Consider the following 13,411-nt stretch of genomic DNA (forward strand, 5'->3'; position numbering starts at 1 on the left):
GAGTGGGAAACAATTTTCTTTTTGCCGTGTTTTCTGCATTTGTAATTATCACTGTAGTTTAATTTGGACATGCATCTCAAATGTTAAAATAATGTAAACTTTCTCTCTCAGTGCATTGATCTTTTCTCTTCCCTCTATTCTGAATGAACTACAACCTGAAATGTTATTATACTTGTCAGTGGAATTAGTGATAGTGACATGGTATTTCAAAGGACGAAGCTGATGATATGCTATGAGATTACCTGACATTCGTCTTACAGTGGAGAAAAGCTCGAAAATAAAAACCAAGTAATTATCCAAAGTCTGTTTCGAACCCACACCTGAGTGAAAACATTGATATCGAGTCCAGCTTGCAGCATCTGAGGGTACGCTGGTGGGTGAATGTAGTGTCTTACTGTGAGCATTACTACGGGTCCAGCAAAAGGATCTGATGTTCTTAAGTTGGCTAAAATTTTGGGTAGGAGAGTCATGTGCTGATGGATGGGGAGAGGATGAAATCAACTCTTGATGCCATTTTAGTTGTGATGGAGCCATGGAACACTTAGCACTGGGCATTTGCCTTGGAGATGTTTTTAAAATAGGTGAATCTGTAGTTATTATGGAGTGAAGGCTCAAACAAAATTTCAGTGTGGGTTGGCATGACAGAGTTTCCAAGCTGGAACATGATTTTATTGTGGGTGAAGAATTTTAGAACGATATTAGCATCAAAGCTTAAATCAGCAGGAAGGACAAGAACTTCCTTTATGCCAAAGAATATCGAGACAGTGAGGCATGCAATTCAGAACAGCCCTCAATGTTTAGCACTCCACACACCTCTGCTCTGTTTTTCTGATTTGTCAGTAAGGAGAATTTTGCATTGGGATTTAAATCTCCACCCCTACAAATTATGACTGTGCAGAAGTTGAATTGAAGACCTCCCTCGAAAAAGGATGTAACATCAAATTAATAAAATGTGTGGCTTCGGTGGAAAAAGTAATTTTGAAGCATTCATTTATACCAATAAATGAATGCATCCAATAGCTGAATAAACTTGTGTCCTTCATTAATCAAATGGTTCTGCTAGTAAGTAGCCTATAGGGCTAACGAAATATGTCCCTGAAATTATTTTTTTCTCCTGAAATGTGTATTTTATAACAATAAATGAATGCATCCAATAGCTGAATAAACTTGTATCCTTGATTAATCAAATGGTTCTGCTAGTAAATAGCCTATAGGGCTAACGAAACATGCCCCTAAAATTATTTTCTTTTCTCCTGAAACGTGTATTATAGATTTGTTGGTTACATCCTTATTCGAGGGAGCTCTTCATTTGTCGTTACTGGGTAAACTGAAGAGATTTCTCAGAAACCATGCTTGAAATCCTGAACGATTACATGATTATGATGAATGATGACTGATGAAGCACACATTCACCTCTCTGGTTATGTCAACAAACAAAACTTTCAACATTGGTCAGAGAGAAATCCATACATCCTGCATGAGTATTCCCTCCAAAGTGAATATGTAATGGTGTGGTGTGTGGTGGGTAGATTTGAGGTAATTGGCCTGTATTTTTTCAGGGAAAATATTTGTACATTTATGATTAATTCAGATCACAACATTTCGACGTTGTGCAACTTGTTACCAGAACTTTTCAGACAACTCATTGCTACTTGTCAACTTTGGTTCCAACAAGATGGTGCAACTGCACATTTATCTAGGTCTTCAATAGCAGTTGTAAACCAAATTTTACCTGGATATGTCATTTTCTGCCATGGAAATATAACTATGGCCTGCTCGTTCACATTGATCTCAGTGTTTGTAATTATTTTCTTTGGGATTACCTGAAAGGGAAAGTGTACATTGACAAACCCCACACAATTGAGGATCTAACATTTTAAATATGCTAAGTGCCAAAAACAAATTTCTGAGATAATGATGAAAAAACATTGCGCAATGCATGTTGAGATATCTACAATGCTATTTTTTGGCGCATAAATGAATCACTTACAGTTGAGCTATGGCAAAGACAATTTAATATGGTATTCTCATATGAATGTTCCTCCCTTAGGTTGAATAAAATTAAATTTGAAAAATTGGCACTTAGCACATTTAGAATGTTAGATATTCAATTAATGACCTGAAGGAAGCACTTTCTCGAGAGATTATGGTGATAATGCAAAATATGGTACAGTGTGCTATGCTGAATTTCAGAGTCAGTCTGCAGGAGTGCGTGAAATAAAATGGACACCATTTGGACGGTTTTATCTTCAGACTAATTTTTATTCAATTACATTTGTTCTTTTACATTATTAAGTGGCAACAACACCATTTTTCGTTGAACAAATAGAAAACAACTTACAAATAATGTCGATTATCTGAACATCAATTATCCAAAACATTAAATATCTGAACCCACATTTCCCTCATTTGAATTTTTAATTCATTATTTTCTAAATGTACAGTACAATATTTATTTTTCTCTAACTCTATACCAAATTGAGAAAGAACCTACCTGCTGTAGCTCCACCTCAGAAATTCTTAGTTCAGGTTGCTTGTTTTTTGCTGATATTCTGTAGTCTACAGCATTCTCTTGTGTTTATGGCGTGTGAATTAATTTATAATTGTTTGTATGGTTGCTTTGCAATTTGTAAGAATGACAGCTTTATTGAACTTGTTGGTTCTGAAAGTTTGTCAATGATCCATCTGTACAAATATGTAGCCATGATTCAGATGTGGATAATTAGTGCGTGTGGTTTCTACGCTCAGTTGTTTGAGAAAGATATTATTGTTTTCTGACTTTACTGCTGACTGTCGACCTGGTTGGCGAGTTGGTATAGCGCTGGCCTCCTATGCCGAAGGTTGCGGGTTCGATCCTGGGCCAGGTCAATGGCATTTAAGTGTGTTTAAATGCGACAGGCTCATGTCAGTAGATTTACTGGCATGTAAAAGAACTCCTGCAGGACAAAATTCCGACACATCCGGCGACGCTGATATAACCTCAGCAGTTGCGAGCATCGTTAAATAAAACATAACATTTAACATTTACTGCTGACTTGAATAAGTTATAATTCGAAATTTATGATATCTTCATGCAGAAGATTTTCTTCTAAAAGTATATATTCTCTTTTGTTTGGGGCTTCATAAATTTGTTGTAAATTTATCACACTTTCTGCAAATGTTTTTTGTGTAATTAATTTCCTTACTGAGATGGTTTTCAATTCCCATTTATTTACTGGAAGTCGCATGAGTGTGTCATATTGGATCAAAACTTGTTCCTGTAGTTTGAGTTATTGAACAATTTTGGTAAACATGCGCATTGCTTCTAATGGAGTTGATTTATCACCATCTATGATAATTTTCATTGCATTGTTTTGAATTTTGTCTCACTTTTCTAGATTTTGAAATGATGTAATGAGAACTGTGCCACAATATTGATGTACATGTGGTATGTAGTATTGAGGGGTGTTGAGCAACCCCATTTGGTACTACATAGTCATGTTTGTCTCAACATAACTTCGAAGCTGCTAACAACTCCATACATTTTTTTTACAAATATCTCAACAGATAAATGTATATACTTGTAATATAAAATATACATTTTTCTACTAGAAATTTTTCCCACAAAAAAAAAGCTATAAAATAGAGTTCACATATTAGTTTTCTTTTTTTGAAAATGGCAGTCAAAGTAAGAGGTGTTCATAATGTTGATATTGTGATGTCCCACAAACAATAGTTTAGTATTCTATTTCATTGCTCTATTATTTCGTTTGCTTCAAAAATGTAAACATAAACCATTTTAGTTTTATTAAAAATTTGGATTACAAGACAAAACACTCAGGTTTCATCCAATGCCATTGTTGTTACAAACTGTCATTAGAATCGTGCAGAGTTTAAAAGTAATCCATGCACAAAGAAATAAAAAAGACTGTCTTTCAGGTATTTAAAGTTACAGTACTGGGTAAAATAAAAGTCTTATTTTTATTTATTTACTAATAAAATTATTTATTCATTTACTTTACTTGTACAGTTTTTTTCATTGTATTGTCCATAATCAGAAGATAGTGCCAAATAATTTAAGATTTCTGGATGAAAAGTATCAAAAACATTTTATTCAAGATTTGAAATATGGGAATATAGAAGCCACTGGCGTAGCTGATTGGGATAGTGAACTGTAGTCATGCTCAGAGGCTGAGTTTGGGTGTAAGTTCGAATTTCTCTTGGGCTGATTAACTATTTTTTAAGAGACTTCTCCTCCCAAATTCTGAAGTGAATAACAAGTAATCCTATGGTAAATCCTTGGATTCATCTCTCGCAAAATGTCATTTTGCTATCATCAATTCCACTAAAAAAAAAAGTGCAGTTTACAAGGAGTTACTAAATAACCGATTAGAAATATTAATGTTGAAAACAAATTAAAAAAAGAAAAACATAAAATTTAAGGCTACTATTATTGTATTGAAATATATCTCGAAACTTGGTAATGAAATTCAGTGAAATAAACGCTAAAATGTTGGCACACTGTTAGCTGAATGGCTAGTGTTAAATTTCCATGTTGGTGAGTGGGCCAGCTTCGAATCCAAGCAGATCAAATTGGAATTTGTGGTGGACAAAGATGGTGGTAGGTTTTCGTGGGGTACTCTCATTTTGTCTAATTTTAACACATTATTATTAGTTGCTTTATATGAAGGAATGTAAATATAATTGTCAAAAACATAACTTCACGTTTTGTAATTAAATTTTAACTAATTACAGCAAAAAGAAGTCGCATGTAAAAAATGAGGGTTATGCCCTTTCACCTAAACACTGTTGATATGTAGTTCGCCTCCCATGATACACTGAGGGAGATGTCTATGGCAGCAAAGGAACTACAGCTTTAGTGCATCACTTGGATAAATTACGTAATTATTGGATAAATAAGTTGTATAATGTTGCTAGCTATGTTACATTACGTCTTCCAAGTCCAAAAACAAACGTCTAGATTCAATCATATCACAAAGCATCATTTATAATGTCAAAAGAAGAGGGTTTGAACATATTTTTTCCATATTAATACACCATTAATTTCTTATTGCCATTTGTGTGAGAGATACTAACCACACTATGCTGTCATATTCAGATATCCATTCTAATAGTAATAATAATATTGCCTCCTGACATAAAAAATTGAGGAGATTTATGGTTATATTAATAAAAAATTTACCCTGCTTAATTTCTTATTAATATACAAGGAAGTTATTTACAAATTTACATAAGAGTATGTATGTCGGGATACATTTTCACTGTGCTGAAATTGCATTAATATGAACACCAGTATGACTCCAAGTTATGTAGATGCTCGCATTAATCAAGATTACGTTATAAAAGTGAAATTTTGTTTTCAGAATTAATTTTAATTTGTAAGACATTCATCAAGTGGATAAAATGTTGGCTATTAAGTGCCGAAATGTCATGAGAACTCAGAGTGTGTAATATTTAATAAATTCTAATCATTCGCACTGTGATAATGGCATACAAACATGTTTAGTACATTAACTAATCATCTGAGTTGGTACAAAATGCATATAGAGAGCATTATATATTATGTAATTGAATTAAATTGCATTATTGTTGGTGTCTAATGGCAGGCTGCTTGGTTTATAACTTTGGTTTTCAGTACTTTATTCCATCCTCCATTTTTGTATAGAGAAGTAAATGCCTGCTTTGTTGCCAGTGACTCTAAACATACCGCATCATTATTTTTGCCATCTTATTTCTATTAATTTGCACTTCTATTTTGTGCTACATAGTTAATAGTTAAGTTATATAATGTTTTAATGTAATTGTATAATTTTCGAGAAGAGTTCCATTTCGTCATACTATTGTATAGTTATATTTTCTTAATTACCGGTATAGTTGCACTGTAAGTGAATGAATGCCAGTCAGATCTAGAACTTGTAGGGAGAGAAATAACAGGCACTATAATATTCTTAACTGTAAACTCTCTGCAGGTATTAAATAAGACTTCTAACGAATTTTTATATTTGCTTATACATTGTTGCCTTACAGATCTTTATCCACTTGCATTTCACTTGTTTCACAATTATTGTCTGTTACAGTGTCTTTTGTCTGTTTCAGCCTGCTTATTTAGACCTTCCAAAACATCATAGTGTGAAAGACTGTCTCTCGGTTCAAAATAAAATTTTGCTATAATTTAATCTTGCATAGGTATACTATAAAGGTTTGCGTATTAAGAACGATTTTAATAATGAAATCTTTCTTGTATATTTAAAAATTATGAAGTACTTGAATTTATTATAATGTTATTTCGTATATCACATGTAATATAAGTTTTGAATAATTCGCTTAGTTTAAGTACCGGTATTGTTTTCCCACTTACATGAGTAATATTTATTTGAATGCACATTCACACCATATTTGCTACAACTAGGAACAGTACTAAATGACATATTTAATTGAAAAGTGTATGTTGCTGAAAATTTATTTTGAAGTCATTAATTTCGTAAACTATACTTGTAATAATATGTTTTTATTTATTTTTATTTTTATTTTATTTTATTTTATTTTTTTTTAATTTTTATTATTCTTTCATATGTTGGAATTGTACGTAATATATTTTCTGATACCTTTCCTGTGGAGACATTTCATATTGGAAGCACAACGATTTCAGTGAGCAAAGCTGGCTCATGTTCCCTCACTTTATCGCCCATTTGTATTCAGATAGATGTAGGGACAGAATCTTGAAATAGTTTGGGTGCTCTCCCATTGAGATTTATTTCTGTTGTTATATGTTGAAATTTTTGTTAAAACGAAAATTAAAGAAGGACCTTGGGTTAATTTTACTTGTGAATTGTCTTTTCTACTTCAGCTTACAGACGCACTTTCACAGTCGCAAATTGCGTTAAAATTATGACTGCATGGTACACACATGAAGTTTTTATTATGGCTATGTATATCCTTAAAAATAAAAGTATTGATATCTTGCATATCTGTATAAAAAAATTTTGTGTTGAGTTTTACCTGTAATTGCAGGTAAAATGTGTCCCCTCCATTAAACATTGAGAAGAAAGCACTGACAATAATATTTGAAGAATATAGAAGATTGTATAAACAGCTGGTATAATTTACTTTTTTTCTTTTTACTGTTGAGAAATATTAAATTAAGAATTTAAAATGTAATGAAGTAGTTAAAAAAAATGAAACAAGTTCTGAATTTCATAAACAGGAATAGAATACGATAATGATTAGGAAATATTAAATTGTGTTTATGTATTACAGTTGTTAATGGTATGTACTGAAAATGCTAGTTACCAATTCAGAATAGGCTAATGATTAAATGGAGGGGACGTGATTTTATAAGTTAGTAGAATCTTATTTGTAGGAAGAAGGTTACATTTACTTGTAAGATTTCTTGTTCTATTATTTAAAAGTGAAAGTATATGTATCTGTTGGATTTATTTTGATTTTCTTCCGTTTTGATACCATAAGTTCACGAAGTACATACATTTTGACAAACCTTGTAGAAGTTGTCCAGTGTTCTTCAGGTTCATCTTTGAAACCGAATTGTAACAAAACTTATTTTGAAATTTTGAAGAAAATGCTATCTTTCATTTTGCTTCATACCGCAAAGATGTTACAAGTAAGCTTGCAAGGATCTGTGTTCATATTCCTATTTGGTTTCGAGATACGAGAGAAAATTTATTTTTAATGTAAATGATAAGTAAAAAAATACACTTATAATATTTTGTGTGACACGTTTATAGCGAGTTGTATTTCTTATAATAGTACAGTACATAAATTCTATGCCTGGATTATGTAACCAAAAATTAAGTTTGAGTGTTCATTTGTGATGCTCTGTGACTTTGCAAATACATACAGTTCATTGGGATAGTCATTCATCAAGATATGTCATCATTTACTTTAGGAGTTGTTAATGAAATTCCTTTACATTTCAAGTACTTCTGCTTTAACTGTACAATTCTTAATGATACATAAGTAATAGTAGTGTTGGATGCTTCAGATGCATTGAATGAAGGACTGTTTCTGCAAGATGGGACACCAGGATCTTCACGTGACATCGCAATGTGTATGGGACCGAGCAGTCAGGAAGGTGCTCCCCATCTGCACTTGGTGGAGAATGGTCTGCAGAAAGGAAAGCAGGGAGAGATACAGGAGAACACCGACAGCAGTAGCAGCAGCAGCAGTAGCAGCAGTAGTAGTGGTGGTGGCAGTTCCAGCAGCAGTAGTAGCAGCAGCAGTACCACCTCCAGTGGAAACAGTTGCAACAAGGTACCTGGCAACTGCAAGCGACAGGAGAGCAATCCAGTTTGTCAGACTTCCAGTGTTGAGGGTGCAGGTCAGATAATGTCAAAGGCAGGGTTAATATGCAGGACGAACACAACACAAACATCGGAATTTGCTACTGGAGCTGGGAGTGGATCAGAAGTGGGGACATACCATGTTCCATCTAAATCCTCCAATCGCTTGGATTACATTAATGATATGCAGTATTGTTTATCAGCAAAGATGAATTCAGAGACACAGGATTCACCTTGGCGTTATGTTGTGCCAGTGGTGAAGCGAGTTCGGGTTGCCATTCAACCGGCAATGGTGCAGAAAGTTGAGTCAGACATGGCTACTGAACAGGTAGGAAGTAGTCTACATCTGACAGACAGGGACGGCAATTCTGAAGTGGAGGAAGTTGCACAAGATAGGCGTTCCTTCTTATCAGATGCCAAGTTTGTCGCTGTAGGCAGGAAAACAGGAATAACTTCAAATTCTCTTCATGTTCATCCTAATACAATTCACACATATCGAAAATTGGAAAGTGATACAGAAGAAAAGCGCCGAATAGAGAAATTAGGACGAATAGAAATGCAACAAAAACTGGCAAGACAAGATAGAGAACTGAGGTTGCAGAAAAGCTTGTCTGAAGAATGTGAAGATTTGGGTGTGGATGAACCCAGTACAAGCGAACTTTTTCCTGAAGCTGATCTCTTACTTGACCCAAATTCATCTCCTAGCTTTGAACAGACGATGCAGGATGCCTCCTGTAGTCAAACTGCGGAAACTGGGGAATCCTACTCTGGTTCCAACTTTCGGCATGAATATTCCTCCAGCAGTCAAGAGGGATCCCATCATGGAAACCCATCTGTAGATAATCAGGCTAGCGAGGACTCTGAAAGGCGAGAAACTAGATCTTTCGGTTCAAAGAAGTCTTACAGTGATTGGAAGTATCGTTTGACAAGTAAAGAACGAAATAAATATAACACACCCATGAACCTTTTGCGAGGTGGAAAGTTAAGTTCCCAATCTGACGTGAAAATTAATTCTTCAGGCCAAGGTTGTTTACTAAATAGTGGATCCAAAAATGCATCGTCTCGGAGCTGCTCTTCTGTGGAAGAGTCTCTGAATGGAAGTTCTAAGTCCGATCCCAATGATGGTGTTTCTGCTAGTCTAGTCCTCGACTCGTCCAATGAACATGCTGTAGAGTCTGCATCTAATAAATCCGGTAGGAATGAAGGTTCATTAAATGGTGATCCAAAGACTACATTGCCAGAGAAAAGTATTTTAGCAAAATCCTTAAGTGTTACTTCAAGAACTGTGCTGTCACACTTAGATACAGTAATAGAAGAATCGCAGGATAGTGGCCCAAAACAAGTTCTACCTGCATCTGCATCGGTTCCAAGTGAATCAAACATTGGAACAAAAGTAGACTTGCCTGTTACCAGTTCATCAAGTGAAGATAGTGTGACGTTGGATTCCTTTGCAACCAGTGTAGTAGCTTCCACATTGGATGTAACAATTCCTTCTCCTGTCCCAACAACATTGTCATCCACAGCATCTACACATCTTCTTGAAACTTCCAACACAAGAGATCCGTTACCTTCACTGACTGCTGCCCAGAAGTTCACCTATACTTACGGGAAGAAAATATCTTCTAGTCGGCAGGACGTGGGCAGAGCTATTAAGAGAGCACGACAAAATAGGCCCAATCAGTATTTCAACGCCCATGTGGATTCTCAAGAAACGTGGGATTCTTCGAGTTCCCAGGATAAGACTGGTGCAGATGATGAAGATTCTGAGGAAATGAGTCCATCATCTCAGATGTCTTCACAGTTAGATGATGGAGCTAACACTGATGTGGATGTGGTGGAGATAAGTAATGATGAGTCGTCTTCTTCACTTGCACCTGTTCAGCCAACTTTTCCTTTGCTTCCCATCATTGGTAACAAAGTTGCAATTACTAATCCACAGAGTCATGATGGAACCTTAAAATTGTCTAGTACAAATGGCATGGATTCTCTTGATGGGAAGAGCTCAACAAATTCGGGAAAAAGACTTCCAAGTAAAAAGAACCGTCTTGGCAAGAGATTTTCCACTGATGATCTGATGGAAAAAGATTTTATGGGAACAAATGCAAAAAGTGGGAGGGTTAGAGATGAACACATGTATGATCAGGGTGGTTTGTTACGTGACAAAAGGTTTAAGAGTATCCATTCCCTCTCAAAAATTGTGCCAACCACAGAATCCTCAACAGTAATATCCCATCCCCATTCCATTGACAGTACATACAAAAAACAACAAGGGTTACGTGCAAAGCAACGTGTTGGAAGAGAGAGTTGTGACGATATCAGTGTGGATTCATTACCTCTACTGCTAATATCGGCTTCCATGACAGAAACAGACACATTACCTAGCCCAGATGGGGAAGAACTAATTTCAAAATCGCGTTTGGACGGTAAAGATGAGTGTTCCATTAGCGGTACTTGTGAAACACATGTGAAACCCATGAGGTCTTCTAGGAGAAGAGGTCATATCAAGAAGTGTCAGTGTTGCAATGGTTCACCAGAGAGACCAAAAAAGAAGAAACATATTGCTACAAAGGTAGAGAAACCCATCAAGAAAGGACAACCCCTTACGCAAATCAGAAAAACAAATGTAACGAAGAAAAGGTAGTGGTTTTCCATTTTTCTGTTTAAATATTAGATGCCAATGCATAAATTTCGTGTAAGGCTAAATGCACACGGTGCAGCAAGTGCTGCTTGAAAATTGCCAAAGTTATGACAGGTTCTTCAGGGTGGACAGGTAGTCTACCGTATGATTTTTGTGGTAATACCTCAGTCAGATCTAGTCAAAACAGTCAATTTCGACTGAGGTATATTTTCACTGCACTTTAGTACAAAATACCGGTATATATATGTATGGATATATATATATGTGTGTGTGTGTTTGTATATATGTATGTGTGTACATTCGTATATACACACATACATACATGTACATATACATGTGTATATAAATGTATACATATATGTATATATATGTATATAAAAATGAAATATAGTGTGGATCAGTCCCTGTAATAAAATTATTTCAGTCTTTCATAATGCATTTAACTGTGTAAAATAAATATTGGAACTGATTACTAGTCCAGTGGCTTAGTAAAAATTTTAAGAATTCATGTGGTAGTATGAAATCTGAAGAGCAGTGTCACTTCAAAGTAGCTTCCTCCTAATCTAAACATAAATAAAAATTCCAGAACTTGGCACCCAAGCTTTTTCAACAACACGAAAATGAAATATCACATGGCCTTCTTCGAAAATGAATAAATTAAAATACACCAATATTTTAGTCTTTGGTCTAGAAATATATAGTCGAACAGTTCGTTCTGGGTGCAGAAAAAAAAAATGTTGACCTCTGCCTCAAAGACAACAATGTGTATACAAACTGAGATAATACAAAACAAAATAACTAAGATAAATACGTACATTTGCAATATCAGACAGAAGTAAGCAGTCATAAAAATCTTCATATAAATATACAGTATCAGTACTGATGTAACTCATCAGGGAAAAAGGCATTAATTATTTGTTACACACTATAAATACTGCAGGTGAATTAATCCATACTATTTAATATTGATGGGATGTACTAAGGGGTTGAAGTACAAAGCATAAAATTTAAGTTTCCTGTCACTTCATAAACATGATATCCTTGAAATGGCAAAATGATACGTGTATTAAACAAATGCTTCAGTATTACGTTGCATGAGTAGACATTCAGTGATATTATTCAGGAAACATTTTGATCAACAATGGATTGTGAAAGGCCTGCAGATTTTTAAAACTTCTGTCAAGCAAGAGAAATAGTTATGACAAGGAAAAGAAATAGTTGTTACATTAAGAGTAATCTCTAAACATATAAGCTACTGGTCTGATCTGTCCGCACTGTGAAACAGGTGATGTTAAATTTGGAAAACTGATACTTATAAATGTTAGGAACCTTTCTAAACTATATTTCCAAATATAATAAAGTGATGATACTGAAGTTCTATTTTACTTTAGAGACAAATGCAAGTCAAGTTAAGACAGTCTAGGCATTTGACGTGTAAATATATAAATAGTCACATGCGTGTATATAAAATCAACTGTAAGAAAGGATATGAAGAGAAAAAAATTATTCAGTTACTTCTTTTATAATGTTAATATATGTGCATTGAAATGCAACCTGTCTTATCTTGATATTGTGTCTGCATAGGTTTGAGCTCTAGACCAACTTTACATCAGAAGTGGATATTTCCTTACAATGCCGTTGCCTGATCGCACAAAATTTGATACGTATTTTTTTTATTAATTTTATTTTATTTTTTGTAGTATATAATGAAATATTTCATTTTATGAATTTTACATTAATTGCATTTCCCATAAATGGAAATTTGTTCACTTTTGTGTAATTTTAATGACAGATACTAATGAATTTTAAAGTAAAAGTGCTGTATGATAGGAAAATTCGGATGTATAAAGTAGATTTTATTTGTGACAATTGTTTTATTCAGTTACATTATACCTATGAACTTATTGACACCTCTTTATCATAGATCAGTTGTGAGTGAGAAACTTGGGGTACTTAATGAGCATTTAATGTTGTGATGAACTTCTTGAAAAGCATAGAAATAGGTTTGTTTCACTTCATCTTACTCTGGGATGATCTACAATTTCATTTCCACACAGGATATCAGGTAGTTAATCTACAACTATCAATCAACACAATGTGCATTTGATTTCAATGTACTGTATTCAGTTGTAAGTAATGATATGGTAGATCTACAGTATGAGGAGGGATATTCTGTCATGCTTTTGGGAAGTATGCTGATTTTCGAGTGTTGATGTGATAGCAAATAAGTAAGTTTCTAATGGTGTTCAGTTTGATTTGTGATTTTAAAATGGTGATGCCGGTCTTTGTGCCAAAGGTATGTTCACTGTGAATAAGATGGCAGTATGCTTTTTATTAAGACACTCTATTGAGATTGAAAGCGAGTTATTATATCCAGATTAATTTATTTTTAAACATTTCAGTTACTAAAATTCATACATTCCCAATTACAGTTAAACAATATCGAAAGTTTGCCTTTACCCGTGAGAAAAATGAT

General features: G+C 34.3%; 1 protein-coding gene across 6 annotated transcripts in view; it reads left to right on the plus strand.

Annotated features, from left to right (window-relative positions):
* The window catches only part of LOC138707648 (serine-rich adhesin for platelets-like), a 164,890-nt gene extending 152,086 nt beyond the window's left edge, over positions 1-12,804 (plus strand). For all 6 annotated transcript variants that reach the window (XM_069837343.1, XM_069837346.1, XM_069837349.1 and 3 more), the window contains one exon: positions 8,000-12,804. In XM_069837343.1, coding sequence (XP_069693444.1) covers positions 8,000-10,938 — 2,939 coding nt within the window. In that variant the 3' untranslated portion in view covers positions 10,939-12,804. The remainder of the gene's footprint in view (positions 1-7,999) is intronic.
* Positions 12,805-13,411: the final 607 nt, after the last annotated feature.

The sequence above is a fragment of the Periplaneta americana genome, chromosome 10 (assembly GCF_040183065.1).
Source record: "Periplaneta americana isolate PAMFEO1 chromosome 10, P.americana_PAMFEO1_priV1, whole genome shotgun sequence".
Taxonomy (NCBI): Eukaryota; Metazoa; Arthropoda; class Insecta; order Blattodea; family Blattidae; genus Periplaneta; species Periplaneta americana.